Source organism: Copidosoma floridanum, unplaced genomic scaffold (assembly GCF_036245765.1).
Source record: "Copidosoma floridanum isolate Cflo_tuat_1 unplaced genomic scaffold, Cflo_Japanese_pri ptg000008l, whole genome shotgun sequence".
Classification (NCBI taxonomy): Eukaryota; Metazoa; Arthropoda; class Insecta; order Hymenoptera; family Encyrtidae; genus Copidosoma; species Copidosoma floridanum.
In genome coordinates, this window is record NW_028321885.1 from 10,085,687 (window position 1) to 10,107,286 (window position 21,600).

Genomic DNA, 21,600 nt, shown 5'->3' on the forward strand with positions numbered 1-21,600 from the left:
TATGCCACAAAATAATCGTTGGCCCTAACACGCCGTTGATTTGCAGTTTCTCTTGTATAATATTTAAACAGGGCTATCTTTTACAGCTGTAAAGATTTAAAACTCACAAAAAATATGTAACTGAGAAAAAAAAATTTCTCTTTTCTCACAACTTTATTTCCACAGCAACAAAGTCCTAAAGCTTAATATCAACAATTTTTATTTCCACAAAAACACAAATACATATTTTACCCATTTAAAAATCTGAAAAATTAAAAAGATTACTAAGAGGGTTATACTGAAAATCTTATTTCTTACTTAATAAATTCTTTATTTATCGATTTCAATGCTGCTTTACTCTCGATAAATATTCAGCGTCGTTTTATTGACGCCTAAAATTGTATTCATTACAGAAGTAGCAAGAAGTCGAATTGGAAGGAAAACTTCAAATGCATCTAATGACTATAATCTTAGGCGTCAAGAAAACGACGCTGAATATTTATCGAGAGTAAAGCAGCATTAAAACCGATAAATAAAGAATTTATTAAGTGAGAAATAAGCTTTTCACTATAATCCTTAAAGTAATGTTTTTAATTTTTCAGACTAAAGGCTATTTTTTTCAACTTCATAAGGTTGTAATGTATTTGTTAGCAAGGTAGTTCGACGTCCCATGACGCTGAAAAGGACCGGTGAGCATCTTAAGTAAACTCTTTCTTGACTTAAGTTTCCAGAAAACGTGATTGCCTCTTCAACTCAGGGTGATCTTCTCGGGCCTGTGATTATAGCGCCACACTGATTGGGAGGAAAAGTACAACGTTTGAAGCTTTGAAACTTGTTGTAGAGCTCTTTCCCAACGTCTTCTGGTATAATAACGAAGATGTTAGTGTCTAAAGCACTTTTTTTGCAGACTCAGTTGCTTTGGTGATCCAGGGTGGAGAGATAGGTTCGTGATGCTTGCCCGTTGGAGACTGTCCCGTTGGCTTAACTTTATTTTTCTTCGTAGCTGTTAGGATCTCCCAGCATAGACCTTGGAGAAGATCGATGATTCCTGATTGAATGCATAAGCATAAAGTCGGAAAGGTAATTTAGGGTCGTCGGTCACCAGGTTCCCAGCCTTGTGACGAACAACTCCGCTCGTGACGTCTGCCAGTGAATGACTGACTTGATTTAATAGTGGCCGGTTTTGCATAGTCGGTTAATCGGAAAATTGTTTCCGGAAATGATAGTGAAAATATATTTGTTGCCGAAGTAGTTAAAAGTTAGGTGGTCTTTAAAAGGGCTGATGAGATTACTGGTTAATTAGGTAACGTAAATACTTATAATGGCCCTGAAAAGGGCTTGTGGTGAAATTTCCAGTTATTTCTTATAGGTAGCTTGACTCTTACTCTTGGAGTCTCTGTGTATGGAGACTGTACTGGAGGGAGATACACTGGTAGCCAGAGAATATTATCTTGTCTTCAAGTTGTTCCCCAGATTACCAACCGCTTATCATTAGTCGGGAAAGTGAGCCTGGAGAGTACGTTCTCTATAGGTATGCCGTTGGGACGACCACTAAGTAAGAGGCCGTTGTTGCTGCTCGTACTCTTCAGGGCTATCTTGCCTGGCTTTGATTTGAAGTAGAAAATTCTCTGATGGCACTAGGCTGGATGGTTGAACGACCACAAAACTCTGAAGTGTTGGAGCACTCTGTGCTCTGGCTAGACACGTCTCCTGGTATACCACTGGAGACGCTGACGTTCCGGACGCCTATTTTTCTGTGGCACTCGGTTGTCTTGGCGATCTGGGGTAAAATCCAATTTATTTTGCTTGTCCATGATAGAAGGGTGTTTATAAGTATCCAGGATGCTCAGATTAACGACTGACAACTTTATTCTTGGTGTATTGCCGATGAACAACTACGATTATCGACACCTTGATGGGGCATCTTATAACCACTCTTCACTATGTTTTATTGTGGATGGCTTAAATTTTACCTCGATGCTACCTAGCGAATCCTACTAAAATAAAACGCAAGGCTAGCTTATTTCAGCAAAACTTTAAGCTTATTTACCGCTACTACTATTAACTTTTTTAAGAAAAAAAAATATGTGAAAACCATCTCGGAAGCGTTAAGAATCAGTATGCAAAATTTCAGCAAAATCGGTTTAGTAGTTTTAGTGGTTAGCGATTAAAACGGATTTAGCGACTTTATTATATATTAGTAAGAAAAAACAAAATAGATATTATTCTGTCATATTAATACCTCTCTATTTTCGCACCTTGAAATTGCTTCTTTCTTTAATAAACTGGTAAAATGTTTTGGGTTATCTTGCTTTATTTCGAGATATAACGCTTTTTTCATTTTTAGGTGAATTCTTAAAGTTAAAACAGAATGCTGGTGTTGACAAAAATTTTCATCAAAATAAAGTTATAGGACTCAATATCACATTTAAATCAGTGAGGAAGTTGGTATCGTTTTTATACACTTACACAATGAGTGAAAAAAAGTAGAAATATTATTTTTAATTCAGTTTTTTAAATAACACACGATTCAAATTTTCTTTTTTTTTTGTACTTGCTTACATCTTAAGCGTCGATTATAATGGTTTTAGTTTTTTTTATTTTCTTTCGTATTAGACTTACTCGCTCTTTTATTTGCCGTTCTTGCGATACCTGCAATCATACATGAAGGTTTTGATATTAATTTTAAATTTAACTTTTAACTTGCAAATATTTATAATAAACTGTAAAAAAAGTTTGTAGTATTAATACCCCTGTAGTCACAATAAAAAATTTCGTTCTAGTAGTTCCAATAGTTGTTTCTATCGAAGCTGAAGTATAAGCAGCTGTAACACTAACTTTAGCAGTAGCAGATGTAGCACTTACAATACTGGGAATTATATAAGCAGAACATGTTCTTTTTTTAAAACTTTTTTTACCCTACAAGGTACAAAATAAAGTTTGCAAATGAATAATTTAACAGGTGGAAATTAAATAGCAACAAAATTAAATAGTAACAATAGTTATATTTATATTGCACAGAGATTTTTTGGCAGACAAAACTTGTATCTGCTGAACAGATAGAGCTTGTAGCTGCATAGAGCGAACTTGAGTTTGCATTTGCAGAAAAAGAGCTTGTGATTACTGTGCAGAAAGAGCTTGTACTTCCTGCTGCACACAGAGAGCTTGTGGCTGCGTAGAGAGAGCTTGTATCTGCTGCTGCACAGAGAAAGCTTGTGGTTGCGTAGAGAGAGCTTTAGGCTGTTGCATAGAGAAAGCTTATGTTTGCTAAGAGATTTTGGGAGATTTCTGATGTCAAGTTTGCAAATAATCTCAAAAAAACTCATCAAATAATTTTACAGAGAATATTTACCTTCTAACGGACGTAATATTGGCGGTCTTTTAAAATTGTCACACTTGCATTCTGTTTGTCCATCTTTGTATTCAGATTAATTGACAGCTCACTGCTCATTTTCAACATGGCTTTTAAAAGAAGATTTGTTTAATACTAAAAGATTTTAAAAATCCAAATTGTTTCATTTTGAGTTCTGTTTGTTTTCTCTTATTTCAGTCGGTGTAACGGCTTTATCAGTTAACAATAGTAATTCAGCAGCACTTGGTATTGGGCACTGTTGCTTTTGAAGTGAAGATTTAAAAAATTATGATGAGGACAATATTTACGTAATCCATTAGAGTTTAGCAGATGAAAAGCAATGACGAGTAGATAAGAAAACAGCACTCAAACGCGTGTGTACACATGCACGTAGCTGCGTTCAGCATTAATAGGTCGTAGATATGTATGCCACAATGATAATGATTACGGCAACGATGACGATGATAATGAGACAGCAGGAAACGAGCACCAAGAAAGGACGAAAATGTAGGCACCCGCACTTACGACTCTCACAAGTCTGTAAACTTATGTACTACAAATAAACACCAGAAGAGGACGCTACAAGCACCATCTATACCCTATATTAGCATCAGTACTTACCATCTCTTTGGTAGCACAGTTGCCTATTATACTGGAGGCTGAAGTTCAAATTCCATTGAGGGCAAAAAAGTTTTAATACTTAAAAATTTTTTCTTATCTTAACATAATGTAAAACGTGCGCACGCTCATTTAAATTTGATTAGAGTTATTTAAAATCAACAAGGTCCTTGGTAGGCTGGCCACAGAAGTGTTATGAGAACAGGACACTAAAACGCTTGTCCATTCAAAACGGTTGGGCACTTATGTGGCAGCCATGGGCATAAAGGCATAAAAGCGGGACGAGCACACGGGTGGATACGATATAGATATGACAGCCATGGGCGCCATGGGTACAGCTAGTGCTCATAGCCACGCGAAAACGAGTACAGGCGAGATAGGGGGACTGTGCTTGTTTACGTGTGGGTATGGAAGGGGAGAGGTAGGCTCGTAGCCGCTCTGTTTACCTACTAACATCGTCATCTCCACAGAAATGTTTTTTTTCGCTGATGACCTCACACTGTTGGCAAGAAACCCCGTATACCTGTAGAGCAAACTTGACACGTGAGTAAAATACTGTGACTGCAAAGATGTAGAAGAGAATACTATCCAGACTGAGATTGTAGTTTTTCAAAAAGGTAGCAGAACCAAAATATCAAGATCTCTAAAATTTAATGGTATTTCTCTCCAACAGATAAAAGAATTCTCTTACCTAGGAGTAGTATTTTTACAATCAGGCTCCTTCGAAGCCGATGTTCACAGAGCCGTAAATAGAGGCACGGTAGCAATTAGAGTGCCTTACCAGATTCTCTGCAAACGAAAACTATTGTTTTCTTCGAAACAGAAATCCTGAAATGTGGGCACCTGATCATCAATGTATAACTTTTTTTTTAATTTTCGTTTTAGTTCTTAGTGTTAGTGATTGCTTACGTGAATATCTACATTAAAAATATTAAGATGTAACTTTGAATCTTGATCTTTAATTTTTTACAATTATACTATTACTTTATTACGTTAGTCATTTTGCAATACATACCAAACCCACGAAACTAATTCAATAAGTAAATAAAAAATAGTATCGAATCTATAGATCATATTTTACTTTTTTAAGTAGCGCTTCAAGTACTTATTTGTTTATAGGCTGATTATAGGCTAATTGTACGTGTTTTTTTTCCAATAATCTCAAAATTCAAGTAATCTAAGTAATTTTACTGTTTCTGCATGCTAATTTATATTGAAGTGGACACACAACCGAATTTTTGGGCTTACGGTTTGTTCCTTACAACTTATTTCTAAAATACTAAAAGCAAGTTGTAGACCATTTCAAAAGTGCCACAAAGGATTTGTCTTGCATTGTACGCTATTTTTGTGTTATCGTGACTAAAAAAGGCTTTAGTTTTATTTTTGCTATCGCTTTTGATATAATCTAACTGAAAATTAAGTGCTACTATTTATTGATTCAGTAGCATTTAATAATTTAACTTTTCTCTTCTATAAGAAATGTGTAAACGTGAGGTCTGTTATCATGTTTATAACTTTTTGTAAAATAACTTCTCACAAAAGTTACTTCAAAAAATTGGTTTAATATTTATTGATACTTTTGAATGTTAAAGTTGTTTTAGGACTAGTTGAAGCAATAAATGTTCATATTTCTTCGAATTCAGCTGGCTTGGATAAAGATTTTTCTGAATTTTTCAATTATCTCGTCTTATTATGTGCTAACTCCTTAAACAGTTTCAACTCTTCAGCTAACACGACTATTACTACAAAAACAAGCGCCTAAATACTTTTTTGGTCTACGTTTATACTTAAATGGCTAATGACATTATTTTTGTTGTTGAGACAAAGGTCCTACTTAACTTTAAACCAATGGTGACAAATAGTATATGGAAACAGCGTGAAAAACGGTTTCTCGTAACTTTTAATCTGTTAAACATCAATAAATTATGTAGGCGTTCTATTTAATAACTTTGAAAAACTGTGGAATCAAATAAAAATATTAGAGAAAAGTAAGTATGTGTAGTTGACTGTTTCTTGCTAAGTAATGAAGTTAAACATGCACTGAGACAAGTTTTACAATGTATTTGTTTTTGTTTTATAAGTTGTACTATGTGGTTGTGTTACGAAGAATTATAATTAACATTATCTATTTTTTCAAAAACTAATTTTTTGCTTAAGCTAGAAAACAACACAACTTTTAAATAATTCAAAATATTAATTATTATAAGCGTAATAACGAAAAAACGTTATAAATGGAGATGTAGCAGTTGTCTTGAAAAATATATTGCTGGAATCAAAAGTATGCTGCTGGATTTTATCCCTAAAACCAGTTGCGTGGCATAAAATTCCAAGTTGAGACTTTATTTCACTATATTTGAATACGATTTTTCTGCAAATTAAAGCAATTAAAAGGTTAGTTTTGATACTTGCATAGCTGTTTATACCAACTAGACCGTAGACAATTCAGAAGTCCTAATGTAATACTACGTAATTTCGTCCAAGTCAAATTTTTTAAACATGTGAATTATTATTTTTTATTTTTTACATTGCCAAGAAGAATGATACTGAATGATAAAATTTTTATTTAAATACTGTAGACTATTTCTTTAACTGTTGGAAAATTCGATGTTCTTCAAATCTATCATTACACTACTCACAATTTATTTTTTAAACAACTGCTGATATTGTTTCAATATTAAATGCCGTATCTTTTACCTTATCAATTCGAGTAATACTATTATCATGATTTGAATTTTTTAAACTAATTTAATAGATGTAGTTTTTTTATTAAAATATACTTTTTTACAGTTCATTTCAGGCATAAGGAAGTTATTATTTATCCAGATGACCACACTAAGCCTCCTGTTGGGGAAGGTTTAAATCGTAAGGCACAAGTGACACTTGATCGTGTATGGCCTCATGATAAGTGCAGTCATGAACCAATCACTGATCCAAAGCGATTAATTGAGATGGATTATGAAGGAAAATTAAGGAGGGTTTCTGCAAAACACGATACAAGATTTTTAGAATACAGACCAGAAACAGGGTCATGGGTGTTTAAAGTAGACCATTTTTCTAAGTATGGATTAAGCGATTCAGATGATGAAGAGGCTGTAGTTAACGAAAAATCTAAGAAAGAAATAATGAAAGCTACGGAAATTCAAAAGTTTTCTGAAAGTCTTGTAGACAAAAAACTTTTTACCAAGAAAACATGTTTCGTACACTCCTTTTACTCAACCGAAGACTATGATGAAGAAGAGTCAAATAAACTAGAAACACAGCAAAAAAAAAGTAAGTTGAATGATGCAATTTTCCAAAATAATTTTTTTCTCATGTCATTATCAATTCAGATGATTCAGGAAAAATTCTTTCGACAAATACAATTCAAAGTTCTTCTGCTGTTAATGCTCATCTTGCGGGTACTAAATCTCATACTCTACAGTTAATGAAAGCAAGTTTTTTTGAGTTAGGTAACCTATCTTTTCCTGAAGGTAAATTACTGTACACACAAATATTATTAATTATTAAAAAACATATGCTCATTTTTATACATGATGATAGAGTATTTTCAAAATGATGAATCCATTGACCAAAGACACCTATCATTCGTTGAAGCTGGTACTGGACTTCAACAAAAAAAAACACGAAATTCTTTAGATGAGTTAGCTCCTTTGTCTAGTGTCAACTTGTTGAGAAACCAATCAGCTTATACAAATAAATCCATATGTGACGTAGAAGTATTAAGGAATTTCAGTAAACTCGTAAAGAATTCGACACTAGAATTTCAGCCAAAAGTATTTAATTCAGAATATCAATATTCTACGGATTTGGAAATCTTTGATAGCAATGAGTGTTATCTCAAATATGTGGCAGATATTGGTAAGATTGAATTTAATTCTCATACGCTATGATACAATTGGGTTTAGTTACTAATTTTGCCAATTCTATAGGCCTGATATTAAGCTTTTCTTAAGGAGGGGTGGTGATGGAGCAGTTAGTGAGCTTGATATAATATTTGTTGGGTAATAATAACGTAGAAATAAGACGAATTTTACCTTAATTTGTGAGGAGGCGGTGGCCGAGCAGTGGGGGGACGGTGATGGTTTTTTGAGGGCGATAGGGGGCAGTAGAGGATTATGTGAAATGCCCTACACATTTGACTACGTAATATAGGAATATATATGTATATACACATATATAATGACTTCACTTCTGTAAAAAAAAACGTTTGCCAAAATAGACTCTTATTATAAATTTTTTTTTTTATGTACATTTGTTTTTTTATTCCTACCGTGTGTTGACACACTTTCTCCCCTTTAATATTGTCTTCTTATCTTATTCAATTATATCTGTTACTAAAATTTTTTATTAGAAATTGTACTTTTCAAATCGTCTTACAACTTTCTTTTATTTTTGAAATTATAATAATGTTATGCTAATAATCTCCAGTTTTTCCTTAATTTTGACATTATTATGTTGTTATAAGTTATAACGCTTACTGTTACTATCACCAAAAATGTATTGTAAAATTCACATTACTTGAATTATTTCCTATAGTATAAGTCAAATTTAAATTTTCATATTTAATTGTTACAAAATTATCATGAATTTCAACAAAATCTTTTAATTCAACATCTATTCCGAAAATTCTATTTCTTGCTATCAAAATATTTACATGCAATATATGTTACATTTTGAGAATAAAATCACATGACTCATAATTTAAAGTAAAAAATAAAGTAGTTATATTACATTACACATTTCTTATTTCGGAATAGAATATTAAGGGTTGGTGCACGAAGCGTGCATCGAAGGGAGGGGGGCGACGCCGAACTATTATATCGACGTCTCTTACGAAGACTAACAGAGCTCAGACCTTCCTATGCTAACCCAAATAGTATAGTCCGAGGAGCGTTAATCTTTGCAAAAGGTGTCAATATATCCTTGTAAGGCTCCTCCAAAAGTCTCACTTATATATTTACTAAGCCTTGAAAAATTATATTAATAATTGTTTAGTAGGTAAAAAATGTATTAAAGTTGATCTGTTCAGATTCAGAGAGCTACGAGATTTCTTGGAAAAGCTCACGAAGACACGATCTGAGAGGGAAGCTGGTGGGAAATTACAATTCTGCTTTTAAGGACATGTAAGGAATAGAATTTCTTTTCCAGATATAGGTGGTAAAACTCACGTAGAAAAAAAAGATCTGCTCTTAACTACTTTTTCTATTGAGGTAAACTTAAGTATCTCTGCCACTGGCCTTTAGTTTGAAATAAGTAGTCTATCCGTTATATATCTGTAGACTTTTTTAAAATTTATTTTTAAGTAAGCACGCTTTGTCTTTTTTCCATTGTTTGCATCTTACACTTTCACGTTGAGTGAAGAATATTAAATTAATCTGTGAGTTTCAGGTGTTAATTTAGTTTCAGCTCTACTCTCACTTATACAATATTTTGATTTCCCTATAAGAAACGTAAGCTACAGCATCACATGTTGTAAATTAATTGTAACAAAGAGTTGGGCTTAGATAAATCTTTCCCTATTACAAAATAGTGCCGCCCCGCGATGTTTCACCAGCTAATCACACGAAATCACGTAAAATTCTGCTTGTTTCTGCATGATTTATAAAGAAATTAAATTGAATGAAAACCATCTCTTGCTGTCCCATAACCACCTCGCAGTGATGGTTGCCAATAAAAAGAGATGTATGCCCTATAGTTGGTAGAAATGCCTATGATACTTAATTCTGTTAAGTCTTTTCATACAATATAAATGGGAGAATTTATAAGGATGTATAAAGTCTTAGAAAAATCATCCTTTAGTACCGTTTTATTTTAAATAGAATAGTATTACATACCGGTAAATATCGCTTTAAGATTTTCATCACATACAGGTTTTTGATAGATCTTATTGAAATATTTAACTTACATTTGTTGTTGTATAACAAAATTACGTTTTATTAAGTTTTGTATGATAGATTACTATTACTATGAGGTACACTAATTAAATTCAAATGGATCTATAAATGGTTACTTTTATTAAATTAAAAAGAAGGGATCTAGTATGCATGAAAAAGTGAATAAAGCATTTTACGTCAACTCTCCAAGTGCGTAGCGCGAGTGCAAAATAAACATATTTTTTAGTTCGCTGCTATGCTACAAATATAATTTTATTTTATTTTATAAATAGTTGAAATATGTTTTCAATGTATTTTTTTCTCTTTTTTTAAGTAAATTAAGTAGTTTTCTGAAAAATCGTCAACATAACTTCTTAATTTGCAAAAAAAGCGTCTTAAAAAATTCATTTTTCATTTTTTTTAAGTAGTTAAGAAAAAACTGGTCTTTTTACGTCGGTATAGTGGTTTTAGGAAGAGCGTTTTTTTTTCTTCTGACCAATTGAAAAAATTAAGCATCGCGCGTTTTTCTTAGCTTAGCTTGAATACTTTTTATGACTTGATTTTGAATCTCTTAATTGTATACTGCAAAATATATTTTAATAAATAATAAATATATAGTTTCGTTATTTTTATTTATTAAACTTCCCATGCTCTCATTTATTTTTGTGAATGACAAAAAATATGGTATCATGAATATATTTTATTCTTATCGAAAGAGTTCTAGTTCTTAATGCTTTAAAAACAAGTAATTACAAGAATGCCTATAGTGATACTAATAATTACAATGCCTATTATAATAAAATAAATAATACTCAATTTAGTAATGGATATTGAAAGAGCGATTGTTATTCAAACAGTTACAAACTCACAATATTACAGTAGTAAAAATACAGATTATCTATCTTAGCTGTTCAAATTAATTTTTCCGTTTGCTTTATTTATTTAATACGATAATAATAACCTTTAGTGTAAGATGCACAGTAGTAAGACAAAAATAACTTGTATTATTTTTTTGTGACGGACAATATGATTTCAAAAACACAGCAGACAACATCTGCGTTTGCTGCTTATAGGCACGGGTACGCTACATAAAACCGCAGCGCGGCCTTTACGAATTGTAGAGCTCAAACTAACGCGTGATACTTTACTTTCTTTTTTTTTATTTCCAAAAAAAAAGTACTCTTTGAAATCGCTTAAAATCGCTACACTGACGTAAAAGGACCACTTATTTTGATCTATACAATTAAAAAGAAAATTAAAAATGGAGTTTTTAACATATTGTGCTTTTTTTTCTTCTTTTGTTATTTTGGAGGTTATGTTCTTTTTTTTACATTAAATAATGCATCTAAAAAATGAGAAAAAGATACATCGAAACACATTTTAACTTTTTGTAAAAAAATTACTTAAAAACCATAGTAGTGAGCTCAAAAGTATGATTATTTTGCACTTACGCGACGTGCTTGGACAGTTGACATGAAACGCCTTATATATAGGTAAATCCATACAACGAAAGTAATTGCCAGGGTTGCTGCACAGATGTGCTTTTCTTACCTCTCTAAACATTCGCTCTGCCAACTGTAATGAACGTCCTTAATGCAATTATTTATTTTGAAAGTACCAAATGAATTAAAATTAAATAAATATTTATTGATGTATAGAAAAGCAGCTCTTAAAAGATATTTATTTCGTAGTTTTGAAAGTAGTTATTTAATTACTTAAAAAAAAGTTCATTTAATGCATAATTCACTAATTGATGTAATGTATAATGGAACCTTATTCAATATTTATTATTAAACAGTAAATTAATATCAAAGTTTGAGATAAGTCACGAATGACACTGTAACAAGAAAAAAGCGTTAAATTTATAATTGAGATTGCTCGTCGTAGATTGGATAGGGTACTTGGCTAGTGTGCAGAAGCACACTGGTTTGATTCTTAAGAAAAGTGTGTGTGTGTGTGTGTGTGTGTGTGCGCGCGCGTGTGTATGAGTATTTTTTAGAAAAATACGTGCAGCATAAAGAACAAAAATTTTTAACTTTTCTTTTTTTGCAAATGCGCATTGGTGCTGTCGTATAGCGTGATGAGATCGGCGAAATAGAATGAAAAGTTTACTTTTGTTACGTATGTTCTCGAGGTCCCCAATCTCAAATTGTTGGGTGTAAAAATCTAAAATTTTAATTTTACATACGTTTTCATTTCATATATTAAATGGAAAGACTTTTCTTTTGAGTCACAGTATTAAAAGATTGGCCGAAGGTTGGAAACGGAGACAAAAAAATGTTTATACCCCAAACTATGGCTATATACAGCATTACGTGAGCAAAGAATACCATCATTTTTTTAGATTTTTCAATTTACATACAGGCTGATAGTGACAATCAGAAAATTAAAATTTTTCCTTGGATCGCCACTTTGTCAATTTTGTTGTAAAACAAATGTGAAAAAGAAAAAATCTTAAAAATTCTTATTTTACAGGATTTTTTTCGTAGAACATGATTGACATGTTAAAAAAAAATTTCAGATTATGTTTTACCATTGTTTCGGCATTTTTAACTTATCATCTAAAATTATTTAATGATAGACATGATTATTTTTTGCCCTTTGTTATTTTACTGAAAACAAAATTGGTTGCATAATGGTAATCGACCGACAACTAGCCCAAAAATGAGCCCAAAGTAAACAAGCTAAGATTTTTCGTTATGTCTGACTCTCAAAAATCGTAAGTTTCAATAGAAAGACAAATTGCATCATTTCTTGGGTCACTTGATACGAATCTATGTTCAAAAAGCCAAAAAACAAAATGGTGGATTTAATATACTGGAATATAATATATAACTTACAGAATTTTTTACAAAATGCCGAAGAAAAGGTAAATCATAACCTGAAGTTTTTTTTAAATATGCTAATCGTGCTATACGAAAAAGATTCTATAATAGAAGTATTTTTATGGCTCTGAATGTCTTACATTGATTTTACAGAAAAATTAACTTGGCAGCGGTCTGAGGAAGAATATGAATTTTCTGACCCCCATTGACATCTCATATGTGTGTTAAACAATCTAAAATAATTAGTGTATTATTTGACCACGTAGTGCTGTCTATAGCTTAAGTTTAGAGAGAAAAATTATTTTTTTGTCTCTGCTTACATGAAATATCCCATATGTAAATACTAGTAAGGCTCTGCTAAAACTCTTATTATTTTCATTTTAATAAGCTTTAAAGAATTATATGAATAATTGTTTAGCTGATAAAAAATATTCTAAAGTGGATTTGACCAGGTTTGGAGAACCACGACATTTCTTGAAAATGCTCACGAAGTCATAATCTGAGAGTGGGCTGGTCAAAAATTACAATTCTGCTCTGAGTAACATGTATAGAAAATAAAACTTCTATTTCAGATATAGGTAGTAAAATTTACCTAGAAAAAAAGATCTGCCCTCGACTTCTTTCTCTATTAAGATAAACTTCAGTACCCCTACCTTTAGCCTTTTGCTTAAAATTAGCAGTCCATCTTTATATGTTTGTAGACATTTCTAAAATTTATTGTTTGAGTGAACACATCTTATTTTCTTTTAGCCGTGATTTTCGGCTGCATATGGGTTAAGCTGTGTTACAATATATTCACGTGATCGCAGCCGTGGTGTATGTGTCCATGGGAATAAAATTTGATAAAGTGCATCTGTGTTTAATTATCAGTGATCTTTATACTGCATTTAACATTATTTACATTTAAGGATTATAATGTTTTTTTTAAGGTTTGAATCGCAGTATGAACTTCTTTTAAGTCTAACTTCAAGTTTCAATTTAATTATTGCTGTATAATATGATACTTGCAGCAACTTTCTTGATTAAAGATGACATTGTCGCCACTTACTAATGCGAGGATGATTGAACTCTTTTTTTTACCTAATGGTTACGGTGATAGCGTTCTTGCCTAGTCACTGGGATCACCTACTTGTCATCCATGTGTGATGCTCATTGCCACACCCATTTATAAATTACCATACTGATACCGTACCCATCGTACCATGGGCATAGTGAGAATACCTTGAGTTAAACTGGCACTCACTGCACCAATGGTCCATCGAATCCACTCGCCACTGCACAGCTTTCCCCTGGAGAAGACTCCATATCTCAGGACCGTCTACTCCTTGCCAGTTAAGACAGTGCTCTCTGCTAAATCATTGGATCTAAGTAATTAGCATCCCTAAAAAGGCCTTATGTTTCACGAAAAAAGTTTTTAAAAAAATACATTGATCGAAAATCAAACTCATCACTCCGAGAACGGTTTTGTGTAAGGATCAAGCACGCTCACCACTGAACCAATACCACTATTTAATAACTAAATTAACTATTTTAAATGGATTGAATTTCATCTGTGAAGAAACAAAAATCATCTTACTTAAGGTGGCTCCTCACTAAATCAAAACACTGGAGTATTAAATGATATTTTAAAGAATGATTCTTGAAGGTGCAAGGAGTCTTTTCCCAAAATTTTAGACCTCGTCACCACCAAAATTGTTGAAAAAAACTAACTGGAAAATAGACTCTATAACATAGCCTCTTATGGAGGGTCGTCAAATTGGTGGCGCAGGTTGTATGATATCTCAGCAAAGATACTGTAGTTCTTAATAGAAAACTATGTAGCAGATAGAAGAAATCAGAATCTTTCCAACGACATTCAGGTACTTGGACATTACCATGGGTTTTATAGGATATTTTGTGAAAATAGTAGATAACTGTGCAAGTCCTGGAACAGATGAAAAGTGTGGGGCGTCTGCTACACCGAAGAGCGGTAGCCCGCGTAGTTTGAATTGGTCAGAAAGTTGTACGTAAAATGAATAGGAGTTGTGGGAAATCATAATTATAATAAAAATAAATGAGACGCTGAACTAAGAAAATAATTTAATGCGGGGCTGACTTATGTACATTTTTGACTAATAGATAAAATTAATAGAATATATCACGATAAAGTTAGGACACGGTTGTATTTACTCGTCACTAATAAATAACTTGTAGATTTTTTCTAAAGTTTTTTTGTCTTTGGTCACCCGTGGCTTATTATTAGGTACTTATCGTCAGCTTATTATTATTTACATACAAGGGTTATGTTGTCAGATTTGTATATATACGTCTGCTCGAGTCACTGTATTGTACGATATAGGTCAACGGTGTAGATGTGACTAAACTTTTTTTGAAGGGACTATAGATACCTATCCATTTTTAGTCAAGAACCTCCACAGCCAATGAAAAGCTGTGTTGCAGTATGCTTACTCTTCTTGTGGGATTTATAGTGAGGAGCCACCTTAAGGGAAAGCTTGTTAATGCCTTAAAATTATACAACCTTGTAAGAAACCACACTATACAAAACTATACCCTTAAAACATGTATACGTGGAGGTTGTACGAAATGCTAGCGGCACGAGGCGAGGTGTGAGAGAGAGAGAGAGAGAGCATTACAGTGTAAGGAAATAATATCTCTCTCTCTCTCTCTCTCTCTATCTCTTTCTAGCAGCTTATGATTGGCCCAACCTAACCCGTTGGGTAGGCTAGGAGGGAAAACTCGCACGTATGTAGGCATTTATATGTACATTCAACATATGGTACAGCATAATAGCAAAGGCTGAAAGTTACTTTTTTTTTTTTTTTAAGCATACATTGCATGTAGGGTGAGATTTAACGTTAAATCAGACTAAAATTTGACGATAAACGAAAGAATAATTTATTAAATTTATATCTTGATTCAGTATAATAAGTTATGTCATTAAATCGAATAATTAACCTATTAATAGAAATAAGACGTAAAAAACAAAAGACTTGTGATGCAGTTGGTAAATATTTTCCTTCGTGATTTAAAGACAAATTTTTTCGTATTTCCGTAAAAACCTTTTTTTTCTGTTTATATACCTACAAATCAACAAGATAAACCGATGTCGTATCTTAATATTTCATTTTATTATAAGTTTTAAACATTAAAATACTCAGTAACATTAATATTTCATATGTTCTTGGTACCATCAACTAATAGGAGAAAAATTTCACTCTTTTCTGAAGGTATTTATTATGTATACAGAAATTACACAATTAATAAGTATACAGAATCAGTTACGTCTTACTTAATAGAAACTCCTGACATGGAGTCATATTATTTTTTAATCATCGATTATTCGTTAGTTTTTTAATAAAATTAATTTTGTATAGACTGTTCTTACTTTTCTTACATTATGTGCCTTTCGAGATTCAAAATAATTAATTTTTATGCGTAAATATGTAAAAACAATTTTTTTCAATAGTTCTTAGCAGAAAGTTCTTTTGTTGGAAAATTTATATGATAAACTTCAAAAATGTAATAAGGAACTTTTTTTAAGCTAGTTTTAAAAAACTGTATGAATATTCTAGTTTTTCTATTGTAATTTATTCTAAAAATTTTATGGGAAAGTTTACAAATTTTTATCACTTTTATCGAGGCTAGCAGTAATTTCCCCTAGTTTTTTATGTCTTTCAAAGCCGGTTGACTATTTTAAGACGTTAGAATGATTGGGCACTGGTAGCACTTCCCTTTTTTCAAAATAGATCGAACTACAAATCTAGCCAATTAAGTGACAATATTGTATACACATTGTTTATTGAAGTCTTGACCATAAAAATTACGTGCATCGAAATTTATACATTCTCCCTAACAATCTGACGATGAAATTAAATTATTATTATAAGTTGTATCATTTTTATTATTCTCCAGAATATGTAAAAGTTCTGTATCATCCAATCTGAAGCAATTAGCTTTTTCTGATTCCTTTACGGTCACCTTTTGGTTTTACATAATGTTCGAAGATATTAGCTACAGAATTCAAAGAAACAGTTATTTCAATAAATCATGCCTTTCTTCTGGAGCAAATAACTGGCTGGCCATTAGCAAATTCAAGAACACATATGTAATTGCTAATAAAATGAATTCGATCTATTGTACGGTCAATATTTTCACAAGTTATCCCATGCGTTTAATTGTACTTATATAAAACTTGTGAATTATGGATATTGGAATTCTTATTTATTACTGAGTGAAAATTTGCTGTGTCTTCAGATTTTTCAAAACTAAACATTTTCTCTGCTTGTGGGTAACGTAGAGCTACAGACACATTTTCACTTGATGTGTGTGCAGCTAATTTGACATTTATTTTATTTTGTTCAAAATCACTAAGCTGCTTCCTTACTTTCGTCCCAGAATGATCGCCTTGATTTTCCTGAAATGTGAAATGAACTAGATTTTTAATATTATCCCACTTTATAAGATTTTTTTTACTATTACAAACATCACTTGACGCAAATGTATTCCTTATTACCTTCAAAACATGACAGCCATTAAAAGTTATAGAAACTGTTTCGTTCGTTCTTGGGTGATTAAAAAATTGTGTATATGGATGAGCTGGATCATTTCTTACTTCCAGCTCTTGACACATTCTCAAATTAGATTGAAGGTTATCAAAAGTCATTGATGTAATTATGATACCAGTATCTTTTAACGCTACAAGATTTTTTTGAACATATCAGCTTTTTCTTGACGATTTAATCAATTCATGAAGTAGAAAGATGCAAGTATCTTCCAATTACTGTTGATTGCAACCACTATTAAAATAAAAACATATCCAGCCTCTGGCATGGAATCAAAATTCAATCCTATTTTAAAAACTATACATCCGTATTCTTTTCCATTAACTAGGTCAACTAGTTTCTTATTTTCAATTTATTCTTTGCCAAGTTACGTAAAATACTTTATTTGCTATTACTATGTTTTCTAATTTGACTTTTAGTTTAATTGTCTCCAAGCACTGTCTATTTATACTAGAAGAGCCTTGAATTTTTTGACCATTTATTTATAGTAACGGGGTGCAGCAAGTATTTTACGAAAGTATTTCTGACATAATTGTACCCTTCTGTCGAATAAAAATGTAAAGTGCTAGCAAAAGATTATACTTTAGGTGACATTTGAGATTTATTTGTACTTTTTTGTAATATCCTTGATAAAATACTATGCGCTTTATCTGCCGAACAGTCCTTCAATAAAATAAAATGTAAAAGTCACAGTTTTTTATTAATTCTTGAATGCATATAGTATGATTTAGCCTGTTAAGTACAAGGAAAAAAAGTAAACATCAACACTCATCGTTTTCAATGCAATATCATTTTTTGTTATTTATTTGTGTTAGACAATATTGCTAATAAATTTTATAATCATACAGTAATCTGCGGTTTAAGTGAATTTTGTTGCATTTTTTACTTTTGTTTATAGATCTCAACGATTAAAAATCAGTACTTGCTTAATTTATAAAAATGATTCTATTATAAATTTTTATAAAATTATTTATCTTCGATTTCAAAAACTAAACATAAAAAAATCTGTATTCTCCTTATTTATTTTATACTTAAATTAACACCTCCCTGGTTATTATTATTTTTTTGTACAAATTAATTTATGTCATGGCAGACCCAAAAGATATCGAGCATTGCATATACATTTTGTGGGCCTCTGTATGAGCTGTGTTTTCTTTTTTTGGTAAACAATTAGTAGTAAAGCAGAAAAAATTAAGAGGCAGACAAAAAAATTAAACATTCAATTTACTATACTGTAAAACTCCTTCGTCGATAAAATTTTTGTTCTCAATATGAGAGATATACAGTCTGTAACTTTTTTGTTTAATCTATTGATTTTGTTTCGTTATATTCTATTCCTTCTTCGCATTAACTTAATTTCGTTTTGAGCTTTCGCTAATAAATTAGTTAATATTCTCTCTCTTTCTTTTGTAATTTTGGAATCTTTGATCTTTGCATAATTAAAAGATTGAATGCACCTGTTGGTTTCAATGTCACTGTTAGAAAAATTTTGTAAATAGAAAATAAGCCAACTTTTATGAACAAACAATAATTCAACCTTTCTTTCTTGTCTGCTTCGGTATTAATAGTTTCTTCTTTCATTGACTCTAAAAGTGTATGATAATTATATCTACAAAAATTATAGTACACATGTAAATGCTTTTAGTCATGCCATGTATTTTATCTAACAAAAATGTAATGCTAACAAGCTTAATACAAGTGCTTCGAGACTTCCGTTGCTCATGTCAACAGTTACATTTAAAGTGTTTACATCATTATTAACGAAATCAACACAAATTCATAAGTTATTAAATGATCAACTTCTTAATGAAAACTTAATTCTTTCTAATATTATATCGTTTTCTTCATTTCTTTGTTCCCTAACCTGTATTCTGCTCTAAGAGCTGCTTTACTATTCCTCGTGAGAATAATTGACAAACGAATTAAAACGTATAGTAGTCAAAACCTATCTCATAATTAATATATGATAAACAATTATAAAGGAACTTCTAATTTGAAGATGATGTTCGCCCTGCTTGCAATGTACGCATAAAAAGAAAGATTACTTAAAGAAAATATTACTATTAGTAGTTAAGTATGTCGTACATATACAAGCCTACATATGCGCGTGCGTGTGTGTGTGTGTGTGTGTGTGTGTGTGTGTGTGTGTACTGTTCATAATTTGATAGTAATTTTTTAAATTTTACATTAAAATTTTGTAAACAAAATTATTTTATTTTAATATTGAAATTTTGTGAATAACATTAAATTTCTCTAATTTCAACGTGTTATTAAAGAATTAATTGCATTAAAAAGAATTGTCAATATTTAATCAACTGAGTTCTCGCTTGGGCTTTAAAGAAACATTTTGAATCAAAAAATTATTAATAACTAGGTTTCCTATCAACTATTAAGAACTTTCGCTTTGTTTCACAATTTATTTCTTACTATAAGTAAGGCTTAGTTATAGTAAGTCTTACTTATAGTAAAAAATAAGTTGTAAAACGAAACAGAAGTTTTCAATTATAATTAATAAATCCAGTTATTAATAACTTTTTGTTAACATTGTTTGTTAATATGTGGACATGAAGTTAGCTAGAGAAAAACGAAAAAAAACATTTAAAAAATTTCTAATGCAAACATTGTCAGAAAATAATCAAAAAGAAATAGTAGTTTTCGTCGGATAAGTGCCATCGTCTCTGGGGCTATTTTGCCGTCCGAGAGACCTGCGAAGCCTGAGGGACGTAAGGTAGCCACATTTTTTCAAATTCTTAGACTTCAAAAAATTATTCAAGCTAAACCAGAGCATGGCTTACGCTGTTGTATTGGAAGTACTTGAGCAGCTAAGGATACCTTCTGTCTTTGAACCCTAGTCACATCAAAACGTTTTTGTTTTAACTTGTAGGGAATCTTAAAATCTTTTATAAACAGGTCAAGAATTTTTGTAAGACAAGTGCTGTCAAAAAAAATTATTAATGTAAATACTATTATCAATTCAATGATTTCTTAGTAGTTTTGATAAGTAGGGTATATCAGCAAACGAAAATACTTTGAGATTGGAATTCTGAGAGTGTGAAAAAAATCATCGGTCACTGTTTTCAATTCTAATTTTAAATTAACTTTATACAGTACTATTGGTATCTTCAAGATCACATACAAATGCCACAACAGTATAGTCAACATCGTACAACTGTGTAATTGTTTCATTCACTATCTCGTTCGTCATTTCTGTGTCAAACGCATAAAAAATAAATTGTTTCCAATTCCGAAAAAGGCCTCTAATCATCGGCTCTGAGGAATAGCTGAGGCGAAATTTTCATCAGACCATTTTATATATTTCTTCTTAGTCAACAAGTAACTTACTTGACCTTGTATAAACACTGATTTTAATATGTCATACACTTTTTGTTCTACTTTTTTCATACTGTTTTAAGTTGAATTTTTAATCTTTGACTGATCTTCAGTACAGTAGCTTTTGAACTACGATAATTTTTTTGTTAAATACTATGTAATGATCTTAAAAGATCGTTTTCTTTATGCTTCTTGTTACTTTGTTCTTATAAATCAGACCTTGGCCTTTGCAAGTGAGAACTTCCAATGTGTTTCACTGTCTTATTGCTATAAATAACTCGCTAAGAATAAAACTTCAAGTAAACATGATAAACATAATTACAATCTATTTTTCTGAATAACTAAATTCTTTTTGTACCTGTTACTAGCATCAGTCAGAGAAATCCTATCATTTGAATTACTTGCTGTAGTATTATGTTGAGTTTTCTTAGCTCAAACAGATGAAATGAACTTGTCTACGTACGTAGGCGTTTCAGTACTTTTTATCCTGTTATAGAACTGTTATTATTGAGCAACTTTCTGTAAGTCTGTGTAAGACCAAGTTTAAGATCTACTTTCTAAAATCTTTATACTCGTCAGTTTATTTACTTGTTTATTGTATCGATTTAACTTACATTTTGCTTGTAGATGGACTATTTTTCGTCTTTGTGGAATCATTAAGGTGCGAATTTAAAGTTGGAATTGCTGTTTTTGATAGCCTATGAATGTTTATCATATTTTTATTATCTATTATATATAATGTTTAACATCACCAGGGACACTTAAGTGTTCTAGTTGTTTAACCAAACAATTAAAAGTAAAATGAATCAAGCAGACATAAGCTGTAAACATTTGTTAACGGTAACGTTCATTTTTTTACAGTATACTAATTTATTATGCAAACCTAACTATTACATTAAATATTTCATATCATTACCATAAAATTGCTTTTTGGTGCATTTTACATTGTTCACAATATGAGGGTTGATAAGATAATTACGTGTTTTAAAACTAAGTTTTTCATTGCTGCAAGCCACCACCAGTTGAGCAATAAAATCAGGTCCCTTAGGAAAGCTACAGGA

At 31.4% G+C, this 21,600-nt stretch overlaps 1 protein-coding gene across 6 annotated transcripts in view; it reads left to right on the forward strand.

Annotated features, from left to right (window-relative positions):
* Nucleotides 1-21,600, forward strand: part of Nup98-96 (nuclear pore complex protein Nup98-96) — a 617,363-nt gene that overhangs the window by 333,272 nt on the left and 262,491 nt on the right. For 5 of the 6 annotated variants that reach the window (XM_089589263.1, XM_089589261.1, XM_089589258.1 and 2 more), the window contains 3 exons: nt 6,737-7,219; nt 7,279-7,419; nt 7,490-7,807. In XM_089589263.1, coding sequence (XP_089445389.1) covers nt 6,737-7,219; nt 7,279-7,419; nt 7,490-7,807 — 942 coding nt within the window. The remainder of the gene's footprint in view (nt 1-6,736; nt 7,220-7,278; nt 7,420-7,489; nt 7,808-21,600) is intronic. The other variant, XM_089589262.1, reaches the window with a different exon arrangement.